The sequence below is a fragment of the Maniola jurtina genome, chromosome Z (assembly GCF_905333055.1).
Source record: "Maniola jurtina chromosome Z, ilManJurt1.1, whole genome shotgun sequence".
Lineage (NCBI taxonomy): Eukaryota > Metazoa > Arthropoda > Insecta > Lepidoptera > Nymphalidae > Maniola > Maniola jurtina.
Window position 1 is genome coordinate 763,512 of NC_060058.1, and position 24,504 is coordinate 788,015.

The following is a 24,504-nucleotide window of genomic DNA, read 5'->3' on the forward strand; positions in this document are numbered from 1 at the left end:
GGCCGAAACGTACGAGTGGTTTTTTGGATTTGTGTGGTAATGCGTGGTGGTGTGTATTGCTTGCTTGGTGGCTGGCTTTTCCTGCATGTTAAGCAGTGGGAGAGCGGGTGGTGCATATCGCATGCCGCATGTTGCACCATACAGATTTGTCTGGTTTAGCGGCTTATAGCAAATTAAGCTTTTGGTTCCTTGTATAAAATAGATATGACACAGACAGACGGGCAACCTTTCATCTCACAGGCCCCAACAACCGGTTGCTGTGCCGGTAAACCCCCGGAAGTACAGGGACCGGCAAACAACTTGGACTTGAAGCAGTTTAGTAGGAGAAAGTTGGTGAATCCGGCAAGCGAAAGTCAACGTATCAACCAACCGCGTGTACTCGCGCTGACCGATCAACCAATCGCGTGCACCCGCCATTCGTCAGCCAATCGCGTCAATGCTCAAGTTGTTTGCCGGCTACTGTACTTGCTCTTGGCGTGGTAGCGTGTAAATACACGGATCGGGCGAAGGTGTAAAGTTCATAGTAACCTGGCGACAGTGTGAGCTCGTCGTCCAGCCTCGCCTCGTACGCATACAGCGCCCGACACTTGCCGACGTACTTCTGCGCCGAGCCCACTCCACTGCCCGGCTTGCCCACGTCTTGCAGATCGGACGAACTGTCGCTTTGAGATGAGAACTCGTCTGGAAACCATCAAATTATACATTCATTACATACTTTTTCATTTTTAAATGAAAGCTCAAAGTATTAAGCCCAGTAATAATTTGAAAAATAACGGTCATGTAATCCGCTTAAGGGTGCTAAAAATCCTAAAAATGGCCAATGAAACCGTTGAAGATTCGGACGATTCGACACGGCAAGCGTGCGAGGTTTCATGAGATTTCATATGAAGAATTCCAAAATTCGTTTTGTTTGACGCGTTCGGCTCAAATAAAAGTGTGTTCACCTTAATTCTTGGTATTAACGAATAATGACCTAGATTGGTTTAACTGACTCGTTGAGTGAGCAGAGGAATAGTAGGTACTAGCCGATGCCCGCGACTTCGCCCGCGTGGATTTAGGTTTTTCGAAATCCCGTGGGAACTCTTTAATTTTCCGGGATAAAAAGTAGCCTATGTGCTAATCCAGGATATCTCCATTCCAAATTTCAGCCAAATCCGTCCAGTAGTTTTTGCGTGAAGGAGTAACAAACATACACACACACACACACACACATACAAACTTTCGCCTTTATAATATTAGTGTGATGTGATATCTTACAAAGTTCCCTGCCGTGCACCGCGGTATACTATAACCTTGTAAGGTGTCATTGAGTTACTAACCAAAATCGCTATCCTGTTGATTAGACAATCCATCGCCTGCACCACGCTCGCTCCAGTCCAGCGGGCTGTCAGGTGGCAGGGGAGCGTCGGGCGTCGGCGGCTTACTAGCCACGGGGGGCAGTTCCACACAAACCGGCGTCGTAGGCGCGCTTCTATGGTCAGCGTGTCTTCGGAAAGACAGGTGTTCTATTCGCAGCTTGCTCGACGCTCTACTCATGATGGAGTCTCGTCTCTCCCGTTCCTCCCCGCCGGTTACACTTCGGGTGAGCGCGGTGTAACTCGGCTGGAGGTTTTTGTTCACTTCGTTCTGGTAGTCAGTCTGTAGCCACGGTGGGACCTGGAATTAATTCCATCATCATCATCAACCCATAGCCGCTGAGTTCTAGTTTCGAAATTCGAGAGCCAGGCAGTCATTATCAAATGACTTTTGCACCATTTTGGTTGCCTGGAAGAGATCACTAGGCCGGAAATTATAGTTGTTTATATTTTTGTTTTGCTTTGTAAGTATGTGTTGTTTCTGTATTGAATTTGTGATAAAAGTACATATATTCATTTGTTCATTATCATCACTATGATCAACTTATAGTGGGCTAACTTGTATCTGATTAAACTGAAGACTGGAGATCGACTGACCTTGAGGATGCTCTGCTGTAGACCCTGCTTATCTCTCACGACATGTATATGAGCGGATAGGGGATGCTGCGCCGGCGGCCGGCTATCCAGTTCTGCCAGGCTTGACGTTATCTTGTACCGCACAGCCTCCAAGTACGTCAGCATAGACCTCATCTTAACAATTAAGAAAGTCGATTTGAAAATGGCGGCCTACTAGATAGGCCAAAACCTTCAAAGCTTTTTTTAATGGCAAATCTAAATATTTTTTCAGAACCATAATATAAAAGCAATAACTTACTTTAATTTAAACTGCACTATGCCTTCCAGGTTAGTCTGCTTCCATCTTTGACTGCATCTTTTACAATAACTACTTACCACCAGGTGAGATCGTAGTCGAAGGTTAACTTGTATCTATCGGAGTATTATCCCGCTTCGTCCCGGTAAACAGATCAAACATGACTTTCACGAATTCAAGTTATTGCCTTTTAGATCTCTGTCAGTATATTTTTTTATTCTGATACGAGTACATTATTAACCCTTGACTGCAATCTCACCCTAGTGATATATGATGATGCAGTCTAAGATGAAAGCGGGCTAACCTGGAAGGGGTATGACATTTTTTATATAGTTACCCCTTTGGTTTTTACACGACATCATACCGGAACGCTAAATCTCTTGGCGGCACGGTTTATTGGTAACTAGCCACGGCCGAAGCTTCCCACCAGACCAGACCAGAGAAAATTAAGAATTCATGGCCTCCCATAGGAGATCAGGGATGTCGTCAAATACGTACGTACTAACTACAGATATACGTATACTTATATCGTCATCGTCTTCAATGTGTGTGCCCTACCTGTGATGACGTAAGTATGAAGCGGAAACGTGGACACTGACAGTTGGCCTCGTCCACAAACTAAAAGTCGTTCAGCGCGCTATAGAAGGAGCTATCCTGGGTATCAATCTCAGGGATAAAACCCGAAACGAGGAAATTGGCAGAAGAATAAAAGAGATCGATATAGCTCAAAGGATTAGCAAGCTGAAGAGGCAATGGGCAGGTCATGTCTGTCGCAGAACCGACTGTCGTTATGGCAGACGTGTTCGGGAGTGGAGACCGCGTACCGGTAAGCGCAGTGTGGGACGACCTCCAGCCATTACGCTGGACCATTACCTAAAGAAGGTAGCGGGGAGCGGGTGGATGAGGAAGGCGGAGGACCGTGTTTGGTAGCGCGCTCTTGGAAGAATTAAAAAAATACTTACATGGTACAACTTATCGGCAACGTTCTGCTGAGAGTCGTCGCTGCCAAAGGTGGGGGTTTGCTTCATGGCCATCGAGAGCTTCTCAAGCCCTTGCTTCGACTTGCGCTCCCTCTCGATGTCCTGTTTCACCAGCTGGAGAATCTTAAGAAGTGCCTATAAACAAGCATTTCCTTTTAATTTTCTGCTATTAGGTATATAAACAAGATAAAGTTAAACGGCACTAAAACCCGACTACTACCCGCAAACTGCCGACAGATAGTGATAGAAGTATTCAACTGTTTTTCTGTCGCTCGGTGTATTGTAGTAATATACTATATTTAAACTATATTATATTATGAACTCAGAATTTTTTCCTCTTTCATTTCATATCCCACTTGATACAATAGCAAAAACATTTGGGGGCCTCCACTTTTTTGGAAGTAACATCCGTCAGGTCAATTTATCATGGTCACCCGGACCATAATAACGCATCGATTGAGACCTCAATCATCAATATCGACTCCGTAGTTTAAGCGCTGCGATGGAACACATAAATACAAACCTACATATACATAGACTGCTAAAATCAAGCCCTTCCTTTTCGCTTTGCCGTAGTTGGGTAAAAAGATAGACATGAACGAATTGTCACTGCCATGAATGGGGCTTTTTTTTAATTATATAGACTAGCGCTTGGCTACAATCAGACTCGCTAGCGAGTGATGATGCAGGCTAAGATGGAGCGCGCTTGCCTAGAAGTTGCCTATTCACTCTTGACTTGAAGTTTTCCCTTCCACCTATAATATGGGTATATTATAGGTGGAAGGGAAAACTGATGCCTTAAGGGCGTTCCACATCCTGGCTGGCGGTTCGGATTAGAAAAGAGGAAGCAAATCGCTTCGTACGTGTTCGAGAAATTTCGACTACGTATGGATGCAGACCTTGACGATGCCAGGCAGTACGATGGTGGAAAGGTGAAGGAGGAACCAGCTCAAAGAGTTCTTGTGCACACTCTCCGAAAGGCTCTTAAGGAATTAGTTGGTCCGCGCATTGTATAACCCCGTTCTGTGTTACGGACCTGTTTCCGTCGCTCTCTGTTCATGGCGAGGGTGGTGTGTTCGCAGTAGAAGTCCGGCAACAGCTGTTCGCTGGCGCCGGCCGGCTGCGAGCGCACGCCGCGAACCACGCGCATGTCCACGTTCGCGTTCGCGTTCGCTATGGGGGCTGTGAGCGCGTTCGTCACCTGTACAAACATTTTTTTATGAAAATTCATTACTAGTGTGCTACTATGCTAAAAATAATGTGTCTAATGCATTACTTTTGTGGTCTAAAGCGGTTACGTTTACCAAATGGTTATGAAACCGGCACATCAGTTTGATGCTTTCAAAATCTAAAACAGATATAGGTATAGTACGCGACAGGTTGAGATGGCAATCGGGGTATAAGACGGAGAGACGTTCCGCACACCCGCACCTCACCCGCACCTCACCCGCAGCGCCTTAGCTTGCCGGCAGTGCGGGGCGTCGCCACCCCGGTTGTCATCTCAACCTGTCGCGCACTATACAAACATTTTTTGTGTTTCATATAATACGGCGGTACAACGGTAAGTAGCCTAATAGGAATCCACAGAGTTTTACGGCCGAGTCAGCCTTTTCTCTAGAGACGATTCCGCCCAGCTCGACTCTCATTCTGACCTGGAGGTACATCAAGTGACTTCTCACACGAGTCAGGTCTTACCTATCTCCGTTAGCAGCCTGCAGGTCTAGACCAGAGACTCCACCTAACTTCCCATTCTAATCTACAGGTAGATCTTACCTCAGCCAATTGCGGCGGTACAGCGGCGGTGAGTCTCAGGTAACAGTCTGCAGAACTCTTCAGCTGAGTCAGCCTCTCCTCTTCGAGAGACTCCAGCATACCCGCGCCTTTCACCACGCTGGTCTCCCATTCTAACCTTTAAAAAAAACGAGCAAACTTTACGATATACCCATCTTCGCATATGATTCAGAAAGGTTCTATTAAATTTTAACGTGCTTAATTATTATTATGTTAAGTTGCTTTGTTCTCACTCACTTATATTACATTTTATTGAAAAATACAGCTAAAGTTACATCGCTACTGAGAGATTTTTAGTATCAGAACTTTATAGGTACTAAGATTTTAAAGTCGTTTATTTACTTAAACGATTTTTGACGAGCTTACTTGGGTTTGCAATTTGCCTGGCTGTCAGAGCCTTATTACTTCTGAATTTAAGAACATAATACTTCAAATTCACAAATACATAATATTGAATTGATGGCCCAACAGTTTTCGCTTGGCCAATACACATTATAACCTACATGAACTTATAAGACAACATATCCTTACTATATTATAGGGAGTAAATTATTATACGGGGTGAACCACTACTAGTATAGGTAGACCGCTTGCTATTTACCTAGCTCTCTCAGCTTGCACGCAGACATTGTAGTACTCCACTTCGGTCTTCTTAACGGCATCCTCTGTCTTCCTCTTTTTCACCTGGAGCTTTGCCACGTCTCGCTCACTCGCATTGTTACCGCGTTCAGCCCTCGCCGCACTCAGGATAGAATGAGGTATGTGGCCCACGCTGGAGCTTCGGGATATGCGGCTGTTGAACAAGGGTTCCGTATAAAGCTATTCAGTGAACAGGAATGACCAGGCACATTTTGAGGTTGTTGATACTTCACTGGTTATAAAACCGGCCAAAACCAAATAAAGCAGTTGCTCGCTAAACGAATAGTCCACAATAGAACTGTCAACTGTTAGAGAAGTTGACAATTCTACTGCAGTGACCACTCGGAGCAGTTGCATAGCCAGTTGAGCAGTCTCGTAAATTACAATGAAAGAAGATTGTGGTTCGCTATGCAATTGCAGCAGCTGTTTGAAGCAGTTATGACTACTTCAAACTACTCGTTATGACGCTCGCGTATATTAATGAAATACATAGATATGTACGCGACAAGTCGACATGGCAATCTTGGTATGAGGCGAGAGGATGGTCCAAACCGCGCGCCGTCCTCGCTATTCTGCACTGGGTGAGCGCGGGGCAGTGCGGAGCGTATGTTCACGCCGATTGCCATGCCAACCATATTTTAGTTTACGCGATACAGCCCGCTGACAGACAGACGAACGAATGGATGGTCAGACAGCTGAGTTTAGTAATACCTTCAGGTACGGAACCCTAAAATCAGTCTCTGATAACCATGTCGAAGGATTGCCAGCGAAAAATCATCATAAAAAAAATACATATTTGAAGTCTGTAATTTTAGTTCATTCTTCATCGAGATATTAATTCTTATAAGTTACAACGCAAAGGCGTATGAATAGCAGCGACCTTTCCTTTATAAATAGAATACACAATAGATAATAAGCCCACATGATAAATCGCAAAGCAATAAGACTATCGCATAGCTACATAATCGCATCGCAAGTACACTGAAGGATCCTTCAAATGATATACCGAGGAAATCTCGACGGGACTGACGACATTCAATTAATGCTTAGTACCAATTTAAAGGGTCAAACGTACGCAGAACAGTCGAGTTAGGCTTGGGCACACAGAACGCGTAACGGCAACGTTTCTAACGTGGCTCAACTAGAGTGAATAGAGTGAGGGAACTCTCGGTTTGATCCTGAATATGCCTTATATGTCAAATATTACTACTCTAGGCCTACCGTGGCTAGTTACCACCCTACCAGCAAAGTCGTGTAGCTAAGTGATTTAGCGTTTCGGTACGATGCCCTGTAGAAACCAAAGGTTAAACAAAAACTGCCATACCCCTTCCAGGTTAGCCCGCTTCCATCTTAGACTGCATCATCAGTTACCACCAGGTGAGAATGCAGTCAAGGGCTAATTTGTATCTGAATAAAAAACTAAAAAAAGTGAGTGCACCAAAAGCTCTTATTGGCTCAAACCGTTACGCTTTGAATGTGCCCAAGTCTTTAGAAGCTGTCAAACCTAGTGTCCAACGAAGCGTCCTGTAGCTTCTCGTTTTCTCTGGCAGCGGCGTGAGACTGCCTCTTCGACTTGGCCTCAGCTGATCTCCAATCGGTTAACGCGCGCGTCGTTTTGTCCACATTACCCTCGATCTGTAGAGTTAGATAGTGCACGATTAAGGTGATAGACAATTTCATATGTAGGCAAGTAGGCAATGATATTTTAATGGGGTGCATTTGATGATGGCTTGAGTTTAGTCGGCCTCCTAGAATGCGATTGAGCTAACGACATCGTGATTCGTAGCTAATTTTGTTGCATACCACCCATAGATGAATATTACTTACATGCTATCTCTATGATATCATCTCTAAAAAAATTTTTTAAGAATACTAGCCATGCTAAACCGTGACTGATATTCCCCTTTCCCCTCCAACTAAGCGTAAAGCTTGTGCTAGGAGTAGGTACGACAATAGTGCAACGGATGGGGTTTGAACCGCCGCCGAATTCGGAATTCAGTCCGCTGCTCAACCGTTGAGCTATTGAGGCTCAATTTGACAGGTACAGTGCGACAACGAACTTTTGGCACTTGACAGGAGGGCGTAGTTGTAGAAAAAAGGCTGCCAGCAATTAGAATCTCCTAATTTGTAGGGAATTTATTGAAAATGTCAATCTTGAAAATCGAGTAAGTTTTGTCTAATTCTATTCTATCTAGTTTCGTTACCTTCTTCCGTAGCTTCAGCTGGCTGTCTATAACATTTTTCATTGGCTTTACTAGTTCATCTGCTAAGGCACTGGAATACGTCCTGTAAAAACAAATTCATCATCATTTGTTTCAACCCATCATCGGCCCACTACTGATCACGGGTCTCCTCTCAGAATGAGAAGGGTTATAGTCAACCACACTGGTCAAGTGTGGATTAGTAAACTTCACAAACCTTTGAGAACATTATGGAACACTCTTAGGCATGGATTCATCACGATGTTTTCCTTCACCCTTAAAGCAATCCGATGTTTGACAACTAGTCAACTAGTATACTTTGACTTTGATGTTTGAGCCGAGATAGACAAAATCGTCCACTACTTCTAAGCCAGTGGTGCCGTTGATTTTCAGATCCGATCCACTGCTGCCCATTTCTTTACTATGTGTACTTAGGCTATATCGATGGTTACCTATGAATCTCCGATCGTTTTTCCATCTCGATAGCGACGTGCTTCCATGCGTCTGCGCACGATCCCACGCTCTCCTTGCAGGCTTTGCTCAGCTTCGTGCCCAGCTTTGCTAGACATTTCGAGTAGTAGTTCTCCGCCTCTACCCTGGAAATAAAACAAAGTTACTAGGTTAAGTTGTATTTCTTTACAGAGCTGAGACGTAGACTCTTAACGTTATCTTAAAGCCGCTGATAAAAAATGATCAATGCTTTTGAAATTTGCTGTTGGCGACGCATGCTCAACATAATCATGGACTGTACATAGAACCAACGTCTCAATACTTAACAAACTCAAGATAAAGATGAGGCTATCTAACATATGTCTGCGAAGGATCCTCAAGACGAAGTACGACGGTCACATTATAAGGAAGAACGCCAACAATATTGAAAAACTCATGGTCACTGGTAAGATCGAAGGAAAGAGACCCACCGATGTAGCACGAAACGTTGGTCAGACCAAATAAAAGAAGCGGTTGACACGCCTATCTGCGATGCAATCCACGAGGCAAGAAACAGAGAAACATCGTAGCAAAGATTACATCCAAGGGGAGCCACGATTCTCAAAATTGAGGAAACAACGCAAGAAGAAGACTATGTGAAGAGAACGACACTAAAGACATAGTGAACTACACAGAGAGAATTCTCGGTTTTAATTCGGAATTGCAATCTGTTAAATATTAGGTATTTGAACACTGGGGCCTTTGAGCGCCAGCGTGGCGGACTATGACCTAAATAAACCCTTTTCACACTGAAAGAAGACCTGGATGATGATGATGATGAACTGTTTAGGGTTTAGGTAATTTTGTGGGTTCCGTATCCTAAGGACCCTACTGCTATGTCTCCGCTGACCAATGACCATCTCTCTGTACGGCCGTCAGTGCGCTGTATTTCGTGAACTGTAATAGGTAGAGAGTTATTTTCACAGAATGTATATTTCTCTTGCCGCTATAACAAAAAATACTGATCATATTTTAACAATGGCATCCTTGAAAATGATTAAAAAACCGGTCAAGTGCGAGTCAAGACTCGAGCAACGAGGGTTCCGTACTCGGATATTTTTTCCGACATTTCGCAAGGCAAATCAAAAACTTTAGGTATGCGCCAAAAAAAAGAACTGTTATAGAACGTACAGGTAAAGCCCTAGGTAAAGCCCTTTCATTTGATACATTTTTTTCTTGTGATGTAAACACAAATTCACAGTTTTCAGATTTATTCCTTTACTTGTGCTATATAAGACCTACCTACTTAATAAATTTCATGACTCTAGGTCAACGGGAAATACCCTATAGGTTTTCTTGACAGACACCACGGACAGACGGACAGACAGACAGACAACAAAGTGGTCCTATAAGAGTTCCGTTTTGCCTTTTGAGGTACGGAACCCTAAAAACATTCAAAAATGATATTTTTTGTGGTACGGAACCCTTCGTGTGCGATTCCTTCTCGCACTTGACCGGTTTTTCATGTTAAACTCGATGAGCGTGTCTACGTAGTAGAAGCGAGACGGAGAGTGATAAAATAGTACAAATCTCACATAGTATTTTTGTTTTGCGTCGTGGTTCATGGCCCAGTTAGCGCGCCGGACGTTACCCTATTTCTGTTTTTGTGGCCGTAACCTAACTTCACGCGATCTGCCACGCGTTTTTACACTGATACCTACTTTAACTCTCATCATCATCATGATCGACAACCCATTGCCAGCCCACTACTGAACACAGGTCTCCTCATCTCCTCTCAGAATGACGCTGTCATGGCGTTCAAGTGCGGATTGGCAGACCTCACACTCCTTTAAGAACATTATGGAGCACTCTAAGACAAAAACTTAAAAGACAAAAGCACTCTAAAAAAAAAATTAAAACCGACTTCAATAACCACAAAAAAATAAACAAGTGTAAATTAAACATTTATAACGCCCCCGACAAGTGAAGATTACAGTCACTAGAAAAGAGCTGATAACTTTCAAACGGCTGAACCGATTTTCTTGGTTTATAGCTAAGAACACTCTCGATCAAGCCACCTTTCAAACAAAAAAAACTAATTTAAAATCGGTTCATTGGTTTAGGCGCTACGGTGCCACAGACGGATACACAGATACACAGATACACACGTCAAACTTATAACACCCCTCTTTTTGGGTCGGGGGTTAAAAATAATTAATTTTATTACCGAATATATTATGCATCGATGATATTATGTAATACAAGAGTTAGGGGTTTAGTAAAACCCCTCCTTTTTTGAAGTCGGTTAAAAATAGCAGGCAAACGAGCAGGCGCATCACCTGTTGTTAAGTGATTACCGCCGCCCGTGAACATTTGCAGCACCAGAGGATGCAGGTTTCCTCACTATGTTTACCTTTTAGCATGCCCACAAAATGTTTAAATACATATGAATCTTCCACGCCTCGTCATGGTCGGGTAAAAATCTACAGTTTAGAACTCTAGACAATTAAATAGGTCCTACTAAGCATGACGCAAGCGGATTTCGCTCACCGATAGCTTTGTTTATACACTAGGTAGATATAACCATAGATAAGCAATCTTATCGTCTGAACACGTTCGCTTTCTACAGTTGCGACAATCATACAATACCTTATTGTTTATGATCGGAGCGCTAACATCTACTCCTTGTATTTTTTTACCGACTACTGCAAAGCCAAAAAGAAGGGTTATGATTTTGGCAGTCTATGTATGTATGTATGTGTAGAGGTGATCTACCACCTCCACCACTATTCGATGCTCACGCATTGAAAGTTCACTTTACTGATTAAGGCCTCCTTTGCATTCTAGCACAATTGTTTTTGTTTGTATTATAGATATTATGTACTGTGTATTGTTGCAATAAAGCTTTATACATGCTACTGCTTCTTTGGGTATCGTATTTGAATAGAATAGAATAGAATAGAATAGAATAGATTTTTATTCAAATAAACTTTTACAAGTGCTTTTGAATCGTCAAATAATTTACCACATTTATTTAATTTCAAAGAATATGTAGGGTAGGTAGGTACCTTTCTTGTAGTATGGTAGCTAACTCCTTGCTGAAGTCGCTGCCCTGTTTCACGTAGCGACGCAGTTCGTCGAAGCCATTCTGTGCCTGTAACAACGGAAATAAAAGTTTAATAACGAAAGAAAAGAAAAAAGTCTTTATTTGAGGCAATTTCGGCACAAAACTTTAGTCAAGCCTGACCTTCTCTTTGAAGTTTACATTTGACGCCTGCCAGTGTCGTCGTTTTGTTAGAAGTTCCCTCTGTTGTGAACTGTGACACAACCAATCGTCGGCCCACTACTAAACACGGATCTCCTCTCAAAAAGAGAATGGTTTAGGTCATAGGCAGGCTGGCCATGTGCGGATGGGCAGATTTCACAGACTTTTGAAAATATACGGATTCTCAGGTTTCCTCACCGCTGGTTTCCTTCACCGTTAAGAGAGCACCTCAGTATACGAGAACGGGACCCCCCGAATAGGAACCTGAAGTCTAAATTATCAGGCTATCATCTCTTCCAATATCTCTTTATAGCAACGAGACACAAAGACAGATTGATATACCCTGATATAAAATTATGCTTATTCCAAAATAATTCGTATTGCATGGCAATAAGCATATTTAATCAGCTTCCTTCCCACGTCAAAGTTATGCCATTAACTACATTAAAATCATTTTTAACCCCCGACCCAAAAAGAGGGGTGTTATAAGTTTGACGTGTGTATCTGTGTATCTGTGTGTCTGTGTATCTGTGTATCTGTGTATCTGTCTGTGGCATCGTAGCGCCTAAACGAATGAACCGATTTTAATTTACTTTTTTTTGTTTGAAAGGTGGCTTGATCGAGAGTGTTCTTAGCTATAATCTAAAAAAATTGGTTTAGCCGTTTAAGAGTTATCAGCTCTTTTCTAGTTTTCTCGTAGAAAAGAAGGTTAGATAACCGTTAGGTTCATAATATTATGTCAATAGACAAATGTCAAGCTGTCAAGATGGACGTTGCCTAAATACATAATTATTTATTTGAAAATGATGTTTTGGAAAACTCAGATACTTTCGATCGTCGGGGGTGTTATAAATTTTTAATTTACACTTGTTAAATAAGTGGCTATTAGAGAAATGCTTCTATTCGATTAAGGAATACTTGAATCCTTATAAATAATAGCACCTATGATTTTTCGATATCTCTAGTTTTTATTTTTATTTTGTTTGTCTAATTATTTTTAACATATGTGTAAAAAACAAAATATATTCTGACATTAAGCACTACCTAACAGACAAGCATATTTTGAGTTGTTAATAATAATTGATATGTTTTTTATGGTTTTTATAATGTTGACATTTTTTGATCTTTATTTAACTATTATTTTATACTTTGCTTGTGTAAAGTCTATGTATGTCTTTCTTTACTTAATATTTTAGTCTTGACTTTATTTGTATTTAATTTAATTGAATTTAAGATAATATTCAAACACCAGTTATAGTGGTAAAATGTATAAGGCTCATCAGACATTATTCCAACATATTGTACCTACATTTTATTGAATAAATCATTGAATTTGAATTTGAATTTGAATTTGAATTTATGCCTACTACTACAAAATACTACAAGGAATTGAATTGGTTCGTTTTTACGCCAACATATCTGGGATTAAATTTCTCTTTAGAACTTATCTATAGATTATGATAAGCTTTCACTAAAGCTTGCGATAACAATAAATGTCAATCATGATTAAACCGCCTCTGTAGATGTTGCTCACGACTTCGTCGGCGCGGATTTAGGTTTTTAAAAATCCTGAACTCTGCAATTTTCTGAGATAATGTTGCCTATTTTCATCTTCGGAATGCAAGCATCTTTATGTGCCAAATCTCGTCAAAATCAGTTCAACGGATCGCCCATAAAAATTGTCGTGAGAACTCTTTTATTTTTCGGGATAAAGAGTACACTTATGCTACTTTTTATCCCGGAAAATCAACAAGCCTATGTCCGTCCCCGGGCTATAAGCTAACTGTGTACCTTTCGTCAGAATCGGTCAAACTGTTGGGCCGTGAAAAGGTAGCAGAGAGACAGACAGACAGACACACTTTCGCAATAATATTAGTATGGATTCGATTTATTATTGCCCCAGATCCCCGAATAAAGGCCTAGTCTTAACTAATAGAAACTATTCGTAACAAATCGAAAGTAATAAATAGTTATAAATTGTCGCAGCCATTATCAGTATCAGAACAACGATCTAGCGGGCGTTCGACGTCTCTAGGCAAATATGTTAATGAGAAGAAATCCGAGCAACACAAAACGGGAGCGGGCCGCTATTGAATAGCCAGAGCTATTAATTGCACGCGAGTTTTATAATAATTATGATAACTGCATATTCATAGCTTGTCTATAAGATGCGGTCACTAAGTAGGTAAAGGACTACTATAATGTAGACGTATAGTTTGAAAGAAAACCTGCATCAATCACTATTACAATCGCAATTGCTGTTATTGGCTTAACTTATGCGTGACATGCATGGCGTGATTTCTAATAGGTAGGTACTATACGAAGAAAATCATAAGAAAATATAAAAAGATTAAACTTTATACTTTGATGTACACAAACATGGAATTACATTTATATCGCTGTTGACATAAGATTTTTTTTTACCTTTATTACCTGTTATCTCCCAAAGCCACCATGATCCAAACTCCATAGTCGCTGATCGTTCCTCCCTGTGCTGGGGACAATACGCAGAGAAACTTACAGCTTTTATAAAATAACGAAGGTCTGACACGCGCTGGCTCTCTCTATGCGTTTGGTTGTACGAGTAGCATGTGATCTCCGCAACTACTCAACCGATTTCAAAAATCTTTCACCGTTTGAAAGATTCATTATTTCAGATGGATATAGACTATATTTACATACCTACCCGAGCAAAGTGGTTCGTACGGAACCCTAAAAAGAGCGAATTGACACCCGTCGATTTGTTTTTATTTTATTTTTAATGAATCTCTAACACAGAAGTACTAATATTATAAATGCGAAAGTATGTCTGTCTGTCTGTCTTTCTGTGTCTGTCTGTCTGTCTGCTACGTTTTCACGGCCCAACCACTGAATCAATTTTAATGATTTTTGGTACAGACTTGGGATACATCCCGGGGAAGGACATAGGCTGCTTTTTATCCCGGAAAATTGAAGAGTTCCTACGGGATTTGAAAAAACCGAAATTCAAGCGGGCTAAGCCGCGGGCATTCTCTAGTAAAATTATAAGGCATAGGAGTTCTGGGATCCCCAACTATATTACGGAGTATAATATACACATATATGTCTCGAAGTTCTAATTTACATCTTTGAAATATAATAGCATAATGAATTATTCATAGCATCACGCCTCGTCATATATTCACATACCTACTTTCTTTTTGTCTCAGTATTACGAAAGAGTCTCGTTACTCTTGATGGATAGATTCACTTATTTTGGCCGCTTATCTAGTTGGTATTTGTTTACAGCAGAGAAATGGACCCAAATACCTATTATATATATGTACCTACCTATCACGGTGATACGTGCTCAAATTTGTGTCACTGATTGAATTCGTATAAACGACTCTATCATGTGCATCATCACCACGTGCCTTTTTCGGAACGAAGTTTGGCGATCATCATACGAAAAGCTTCTCTATTTAAGGTCACCAAAGCGCAGCCATTGCACGGACGCTTTTTTATCGACGTGTGGCTCATTAAGAGCTTTAAAAAAGCGTCCGTGCAACTCCTTCTCCTTCCATACGGCCTCCCGGTCAGAGGTGCTAAGCATCAGCGGTTTCTGCCACTCGGTTTTGGCTAAGGATATTATTATTATTATCTACATAACTTACTCTCACGCCCGGTTACAAAATAGATATATATAAAAGCCAAAGAGAATATAATATACTTACATACATAAAAATATAATAAACCTACATACACATTTACATAAATACATATTTGTACCGGGCGGAGGATTACTTACTATAATAACAAATTTTATAGGATTATTATAATATCAAATTGATTGATACCTCATTCATCAAAATTCGCCCAGTAATTTAGGCGCTACGGTGGAACACACAGAATCTAATACAAACGTACATATAGCCTGCTAAAATCATAACCCTTCCTTTTGGCTTTGCCGTAGTCGGGTAAAAAGTGATCCTATAAGGGTTCTTTATCTGCTTTTGAGGTACGGAACTCGAAAAAGAAGCCGTGTATATTGATACGGTTATTATGTATATTACAATATTTCTCAGTTCTCACAGTTTTTGGAATCACCATAAACGTGTTATAATGGGAATCATCTCGAAGCTAATAGCTTTAAGCAATCGCTAGTGGTGAGAACTCTGTCGATATTGTGTAATAAAATGTTAGAATAGAATACAATCTATTTTTCACGTAAATTTTTACAAGTGCTTTTGTAATCTACACTAATAAATAAAATTGGAGTGTCTGTCTGTAATTTCGAAATAATTACCTCATATTAAGCTCATATAGTTATTTGAACGATACCAACACTGAATCACACGTTTTTAAAATTTTTGTCTGTCTGTCTGTCTGTCTGTCTGTCTGTCTGTCTGTCTGTCTGCCTGTCTGTCTGTCTGTCTGTCTGTTTGAAAAGGCTAATCTTCGGAAAGCTGAACCGATTTTGACGGGATTTTCACAGACAAGTAGAGGATTTACCAGGGTGTAACATAGGCTACTTTTTTAACCGACTTTCAAAAAGGGAGTTGTGTTTTTCTGCCTATGTACACCGAAATCTCCGAGATTTCTGAACCGATTTGCGTAATTTTTTTTTAAATCGATAGAGGAACTTTGTGACATTGTTTCATAAAAAAATTGGATTCCAACTCCTCAATCCTGATGCTACAGGGGACCTCATCATCAGTACTGATGGAATTTAGAAACTGTCGGTTATAAATTGATTGTTATTGAAGGTATCGTACCAAGTAAAGACTTTGTCGTTGACTTCGAGGACCTAACTCCTCAACCCTGATGCTGTAAGGAATTGCATTCCTAAACCCTGGTGATCCCTCGGGATTTTTAAAAGATCATCCGTTTAAATGTTTTTACGTGGCACAGAAACACGTTGCATCCCGGGGACGGGCTATTACGGATAGGCTACTTTTGTCCTGGGAAATCAAAAGTTCCCATGGGATTTCAGACCCTAAATCCACGCGGGCGAAGCTGCGGGCATCAGCTAGTCGTCAAATAATTTACCACTGGTTCGGTATGAACTTTCTACCGAGAAGAAATTCGACGGTTGCCCTTTTCAAGTGTTCAATTTACAATTCTTTAGGAATTTATAATTAAACTAAGTAATTGAAATAAGTACCTAATCTTAGTGGTATCATAGGCGGCAAATATATTATAACACTAGGTGAAATGTGATCTGGACACGTTTAACCTAAATATTTCCCATTTGTATGATGCCCACGATTTCGTCCGCAAAAGTTTCATTATTTTTTCCCAAAATCCCAAGGGATTTTTTTTGATCTTGTGTAGGTTTACTGGGATATAACCTAAATTAGCATCTGCGGGATGCAAGCTATCTCTGTATCAAACAAACAATGCCTGCAACTTCTTTAGCGTGTATTTAGGGTTTTTAGAAGAATCTCATTGATTTTTCGGGATGAAAAGTAGCCTTAATCCTTCCCTGGGGTGCATGCGAGCTGTGTACCAAATGGAGAATGTTCCCTAACATAGTGTTGCCACCCAACTTGCGTTTAATGTTTATATTCGAATTTTATTACAATAACCATTAGAATAATATAGTGTTCTACTTTATTCTTAGAAAATAAAACATTTATTTAACAAACACAGTGAAAGATAATATAATAAAAGTAATAAGTGCACCCCTGGTTGTAGACTGTAAACCTTCGTCGAGACGCTTAGTATATACCTACTGAGCTGAACAGACTATATTCAAAGCCGACAGACATTAATAATATTAGTATGGATTATGCTAAATGTTTTCTAAGTTAAATATCTAATACTAGACAAAATGTGATCTAGCCACGTTATAGCCATATATTTCTATATTCTAAATTCTAATGGATATAAATTGTTGTCGTCACTAACAGCAAATCTTTCTTTACGCGTCGGTCACGCGCCACAACGGTATAACATCAAAGCCTTGGTCAATCAAAACGCGTGACGGTAGCAGCAGACTGTAAGGACGCTTCAAATGTAAACTTTTACGCACAGTTCCTACTAGATTACAATATAGGGTTATTCAAGGGGCGGACCAACTAATTCCTGAAAGACCGGCAACGAATTGGCGCTGCAAATGTTCATGGGTGGCGGTAATCACTTAACATCAGGTGACCCACCTGCTCGTTTGCGTTATTTTTGTTCGAAAAAAAAAACGGTTCGGCGTTTGACTGACTCTCTAGCGACTAACTTTGGGGCATGTAATTAAATAAATAGAAATTTTCTAAATGTGTGTAATGGCTAGACCTCGGAGTATAAGATACACTATTAAAATTCCAGAACATGCATGCAAATGTGCACTAAACTTGGACGAAATATGCTCGATCAAAATAATACTTATTATTTTACTTAACGCTTACTTTCACAATACTTTTTGTGACAATGATGTGACAGTAATATAATACAATTAAATATTTTTTTTGATTTTGTAAAGGGAACTTATCACTTAATATCAATTTATTGGCTCTGATTACGTCAACTGACGTTACTGGACAGATCTTAAAATTTGGCGCCCTCTCTGCAGAACCCTTTCTAAGCAGAATTTGGCCGGAGCCGGTAATAAATGCGAAAAACTATTTTTATTTCTTCAAAACCTGGGTTTTTATAAAGAACAGTATTTCATTTGCCACGGACCTTTTCCAATAGAGAAAATGGGAGATGTTAAATGACGCCAACTGTACCATATATTAATTTATATTAAAACTTTTACGAACCGCTTTGGAATCGCTGCCACCGTGCATTTTATATGACCAATTCTTTATTGATACTAGGTATCTATGCAACGTACAATAACTTTCTTTACACCATGACTTTCACTGTGATCTAAAACGAGTCTAACTGTTATTGTATTAAGGTTGATTTTCGTGTGCTATTGATTGTGAGTTTAGTCGATTTCGTCTGGCACCGTGAGTGGAATGACGAGTGCTGCTTCCGGTGTCGAGGGAAGTGTGGTGCTGTCATTATAATTTATAACGTAGGAACCAATGGACTTCCATGACAGACAGTTTATATATAGGTATATAAGTATCTACAGGTATAGTGCACGACAGGATGAGATGGCAACCGGGGTGGGGACGCCCCGCACCCCAGACGGAGGGAGCGCGGGTGACGTGCCTCATCGTGTCGCTGAAGGGAAATAAATTAACATCTCTATTAATTTTTTCCCCTTCAGGTTCAAAATGTTGTATAACATTGAGTCGTATCTTCACATAATATTGGCGGTACATCTATTGCAGCCGAGTCAGAGTGAATAGAGTGAGGGAACTCTCGGTTTGATCCTGTATCGACGATATGTCAAATATTAGGCTATGGTGACGTAAAATCATAGAAAAATAGGGCTACATGAGAGCTACCTGGTCAAAAGTTTTCAACGTCAACCTGGTCAAAAGCTACCTGGTCAACATTTGTCGCCTGCAAGTGACGTCGAAGCCTGGACGTTTTGTTAGGAGTTCCCTAACAGTCGTGAACTGTGGACGAGTGATAAAACGATCGTTCTCACGCAATACTTTGTACACGCGCAGTACGCTTACGTCTACGAATAACATCTTAAGGTGGCTCCACACGTCCACACATGCTCTACTAGCTCGCTAGATACCTAGTAAAAGCTAAGTAACTAAACATCGAGCATTCCCCGCTTAACATAATATGTTAAACGGTTCAACATAATATGTTAAACGGTCTATACTATAAAAAAAGTTTATATTGTAAACTTTTTTTTTTTAATTTACAGACTAGTGCTTGGCTGCAATCAGACCTGCTAGCAAGTGATGATGCAGCCTAAGATGGAGCGCGCTTGCCTAGAAGTTGCCTATTCACTCTTGACTTGAAGGTACCCATATTAAAAAGAAAAATAAAACCGACTTCAAAAACCACAAGCACTAAACACACACACAGCTTCACATTTGGATTTCTAATTTTGTTTTATTATGCTCGCTCAACTTCATACCTAGGTACATTACACGTGTAACTAAACAAAAATTATTTATTACTTTTTAGTGCTTGTGGTTTTTGAAGTCGGTTTTATTTTTCTTTTGAAAATTTTTTATTTCACAATTTTTAGTGGCCCCACTGTACTATAATATGCTATGCCCAGTTAAAACAGCAGGCTGTTTACTAAGCTATTACACTGATCGCCAGCAATTTGCTCTTATCCATTGAGGAGTTCTGTTCTCCATCTCCGAAGATAAACATCAGATCTTCACCAAATTTATATGGGACCACTTGCACAGTATACCCTTTCAAACAAAAAATAAATTTCCAAATCGGTTTAGGGGTCTTTGAGTAATCGGTGAACATACATTTAAAAAAAAAAAAGATTCCGACGAATTGAGAACCTCCTCCTTTTTTGAAGTTGGTTAAAAAGTGGAAGGGAAAAAAAAACTAGAAGAAACTTTAGATTTTACCTTGCTGACCAGCATTTTGAAAGTTGGATGACTTAAAGTTTAACAGAAATTAATAAGATTTTTTCAATCATTCAAGCGCTCTGCGGACTTCGTCTGTGTTGGCGTTTGCTGGCGCGCGTGCGGTGTCTTTTTGGAGTGTTTTTTTTTTCTTTTTGTTAAAAGTGGCCGGTTTTTGCGTTTCACTGGTATTTTGTGGCGGTGGAACTGACTGGGAAGCGCTCTAAGGGAGCGCCGCGCGTGTGTCAGCGAGCGCCGGCACAGACGAAGTCCATACTTATATAGTTTCCTTAACTTATAAATGACTACAAACTTGACATTGCCTAATCTTTGTAAAGCCAGACGAGAGAAGAAAAAAACAAAGAAGCGCTCTACTGTAAAGTTACGAAAAATGAGATGATGTTTTTCCTTGCAGGTGTCGACATATTAGTATTGATTCAATTTGAAACGCCGAACAAGTAGATACGTTCGTGAAGAGCTGGCATAACTAGCTAGGTAGGTGTCTTACTCGGAAGATTTCTTATTTGTGGAGAGTCGAAGCAACTTGTCAGCTTTTTCTGTTACCTAAGGCTTCCTTATTGGTCTAGTCGTCTGTTTCTAATATCGTGTTTACTGTTTTCTAATTGAAAAGTGGACAAAATAAATATATTTCTTATTTTTTATTGAAAAATATTACAATGAAACTTAAAGCTAGCCTTATCTATACAATTAATCTATTTACTATACAATTATCTAATTACTATACTTACAAATCTTGCCCTTTTTTGCCCTGCATTTCCGCGCTGGACAGCCAGGCTGATCCATTGCGTAAGAAATGAGCCAACCCTTCTAACACCCGATGAGATTATTAATCGCGATGAAATGTCTCATGAATTCTTTTTTAGCACTAAATAACTTTCTAATGTATTGTATTTTGTATAAGCTTCACTCAGAAAAGCAGGTATTATTTAAATAATTTTAATGAATTATTATTGGAATGTCCTCCCAAAACCTACGTGAAGAACACAGATCTACTCGTAACGTTTAGACCTTCTTCGAGAGTTTTAATCTAAAAAAAACTTATATCAAAATAAATAATTAATATTAGAGCACGATAAGCGTCACTCCGAAAAGCAGGTAGGTATTATTTAAATAATTTTAACGAATTATTGGAATGTCTTCCCAAAACCTACGTGAAGAACACAGATCCAACGCATCGGGTTATCCGAGAGTTTTAATCTAAAAAAATAATGGCAAAATAAATAATTTAAGTAAAACACGATTGCTATCGCAACATTTAATTATCTAGTTCCAGAAAATATTCAATGATCGCTCCGAATCTCGGAAGGAGACAACAAACACCTTCAAAACACCACAAATCATAAAGTAATATAATACGTCCATGGTACAAATTCACTCGAGCTAGCCTATCCTAGCAACAGAGCGTATGACATTGAATGAGCCAAATATCGATTTTATTAAACTACTAAGTATCTTCACTAGATAAATTAATGATCTCATATTATTTCTAACAATTCAAATCTATTTTTATAAATAACCTTACGTTCGAGAAATCATAAACTCGTGAAGTCTGTAAAATTGATGTATTTCAAGGATCGTAAATTAAAACTTTCAAAACGAAATACCTAATAATAATAATACGTTGTAATTTTACTTTTGTGCTTATTCTTGGATCTAGGTACATAAATAAAGTAGCTCTACATAATTAATTTTTGCAAACTCATTTACATTTACCAACTAATTAAGTTGATGCTAGTGACTTCGTCCGCGTGGATTTAGATAATACTAGCTGATGCCCGCGACTTCTTTCGCGTGGGTATAGGTTATCAAAAACCCCGTGGGAACTCTTTGATTTCCCGGGATAAAAAGTAGCCTATGTGTCAATCCATGGTAAAATCTACCTCCAATCTGAATTTTAGTCAAATCCGTCCAGTAGTTTGAGTGACAAACATACATACACACGTATATACACACAATCTTTCGCCTTTATAATATCAGTGTGATAAATAAAATACTCCTACTTTGAGAAGTATATGTTCCAGAATAAAAAGTCACTTTGATTTATGATAGGTATCTAAATAAAAGGAATTATTATACCTACTCTCTAACAGCGAAAATTAATAATAATAGGAAAATCCTATCTATAACCTGTCGATAGGTTACTTAGAAACTTTGTTATTCGTCCCAATATTTGTCCAAAATTGTATGGTCGTTGGTGCCAATTAACAAAGACGTCGCTAAATAATTTATCGACTAAATTTATTAACTTTGGCCGTTAGTCTGTCATTTATGTTTAATTTTGGAGATTGTTTACAACAACAAAAAATTAGCTACAGGTACCTAGTGCATTTTGATAATGCACTCTCCATAATATTAGATGTGCATGGACGGATAAAAGAGGACGGCCTACTTGTTGTTAAAACAGATTATTATTTATTTTTATGCATAATAGTTTTTGATGCATCGTGCAAAATGTCGGAAAAAATACCCGAGTACGGAACCCCCGGTACGCGAGGCTGACTCGCACTTGGCCGATTTTTAGATTAATTTAGAGATTGCGTTCAACAAAAAATGCGGGCCGAATTGAGAGCCACCTCCTTTTTGGAAGTCGGTTAAAATTAAGCTACAATGTAACCTTTCAGGTCTCAGAACAAGCCAGAATCTGAGTCTAGACTTTTTACTAACAACAGTAACTCCGTCAACCGGTGTGGTTGAGCAAACGTTGTTGCTTGTTACTTAGATAACGCAGTCGCGGCATTTAAGTACACGTTACGACTACAATCACGTCATACTGATAATATTAACAATACAAATAGCTAAATCCATACCAATATTATAAATGCAAACACCAATACAAGTAAATCCATACCAATATTATAAATGCAAACACCAATACAAGTAAATCCATACCAATATTATAAATGCAAACACCAATACAAGTAAATCCATACCAATATTATAAATGCAAACACCAATACAAGTAAATCCATACCAATATTATAAATGCAAACACCAATACAAGTAAATCCATACCAATATTATAAATGCAAACACCAATACAAGTAAATCAATATCAATATTATAAATGCGAAAGTGTGTCTGTCTGTCTTTTAGTTTTTCACGCCCCAACAGTTTGACCAATTTTGATAAAAGGTACAAAGTTAGCTTACATCTTATAAGAAAGAGTTCCCATGGGATTCTTAAAAGCCCATACGTTATTGTTGTAAGTTGACATAAGCAACTTTTTATTAGGGAAATTAAATAGTTTCCACGTTATTTAAAAAACCCGACTTGGGGTTTTTAAATCAGGGCACGAGAAAATTAAATAGTTCTCATGGGATTAAAGGAAAAGATAAATCCATGCAGACGAAGGCATCACCTAGTATACAAGTGTAAATTAAAAATTTATAACACCCCGACAAGTGAAGGTTACAGTAACTAGAAAAAAGCTGATAACTTTTAAACGGCTGAACCGATTTTCTTGGATGATAGCTAAGAACACTCTCGATCAAGCCACCTTTCAAAAAAAAAAAACTAAATTAAAATCGGTTCATTCGTTTAGGCGCTACGATGCCACAGACAGATACACACGTCAAACTTATAACATCCCTCTTTTTGGGTCGGGGGTTAAAAATGAAAAACTTTTCATCACCATTGTCAACTGAACCGGGGGTCTTGTATTTCCAAAAGGCACAGTCAGGAAGCTATAATAACCCGGCCTTCCTTGACACGGTTAAGCAAATCTGTTACCAAAAATCCTTTCACTCCAAATTTTACAGTTTACTAGCCACACGCCCCGGTTTCGTACGGGCTGCTCAAGTACTCACAGATTTGATTTTCGGTACTGATTTTCGGAACCCCTTTAGGCGTTAAATCAAAAATCCTTTCTTAGCGGATGTCTACGTCTAATAGCTACTTGCATTTCAAATTTCAGCCCGGTCCGTCACGTACTTAGTTTGAGCTGTGCATTGTTAGATCAGTTAGTTAGTCAGTCAGTCGCCTTTTCCTTTTATATATTTAGACTAAATGACGCTCGTGTCTTAGTCGGCGTGAATTTAGGTTTCATGAAAAGCCCTTGGAAATCTTTGATTTTGCGGGACAAAAATTAGTATTTTTATGTAACTCTCCAGGATTGACTATATTCATTCAAAAATAATGTCGATCCGTTGCTCTGTAGCAACATGAACCAAAAAAAAACAAAAACCAATAAACAAACACACTTCTGTATTTATAATAATGGTTGTATGGGCATGCACGTATTTCAGTGTTTCATACGTGGTATACAAATAAAATAAATTAACCTACTAACTCAGTTCATAAGTAATTAATTTTATTACTAAAATAATGTATAAAGATTATTTATTTATTATAATACGAATTCCGTTCACAGACTGTCTGTATGTGCGCGCTAATCTGGTAAACTACTATCGGGATTATTATCCAGTTTTCATCAATGGCTAGACGCAGTCGCGGGCATCGATAGCTAATTATGTGGTGAACATGATAGCCTAGTCACAGAGCTATCTCATCACTACATATTATGGACTGAGAGCCGATGGGTGCCAAACTTTCGT

The 24,504-nt window shown here is 39.4% G+C and overlaps 1 protein-coding gene across 1 annotated transcript in view; it reads right to left on the minus strand.

Moving 5' to 3' along the window:
* The window catches only part of LOC123880488 (nostrin), an 86,524-nt gene that overhangs the window by 4,486 nt on the left and 57,534 nt on the right, over positions 1 to 24,504 (minus strand). Inside the window, exons 3-13 of the mRNA XM_045928629.1 lie at positions 11,335 to 11,420; positions 8,290 to 8,433; positions 7,841 to 7,922; positions 7,141 to 7,271; positions 5,599 to 5,790; positions 4,980 to 5,115; positions 4,243 to 4,407; positions 3,189 to 3,341; positions 1,953 to 2,105; positions 1,320 to 1,656; positions 529 to 681 (exon numbers count right to left, since the gene is read on the minus strand). Coding sequence (XP_045784585.1) covers positions 529 to 681; positions 1,320 to 1,656; positions 1,953 to 2,105; positions 3,189 to 3,341; positions 4,243 to 4,407; positions 4,980 to 5,115; positions 5,599 to 5,790; positions 7,141 to 7,271; positions 7,841 to 7,922; positions 8,290 to 8,433; positions 11,335 to 11,420 — 1,732 coding nt within the window. The remainder of the gene's footprint in view (positions 1 to 528; positions 682 to 1,319; positions 1,657 to 1,952; positions 2,106 to 3,188; positions 3,342 to 4,242; positions 4,408 to 4,979; positions 5,116 to 5,598; positions 5,791 to 7,140; positions 7,272 to 7,840; positions 7,923 to 8,289; positions 8,434 to 11,334; positions 11,421 to 24,504) is intronic.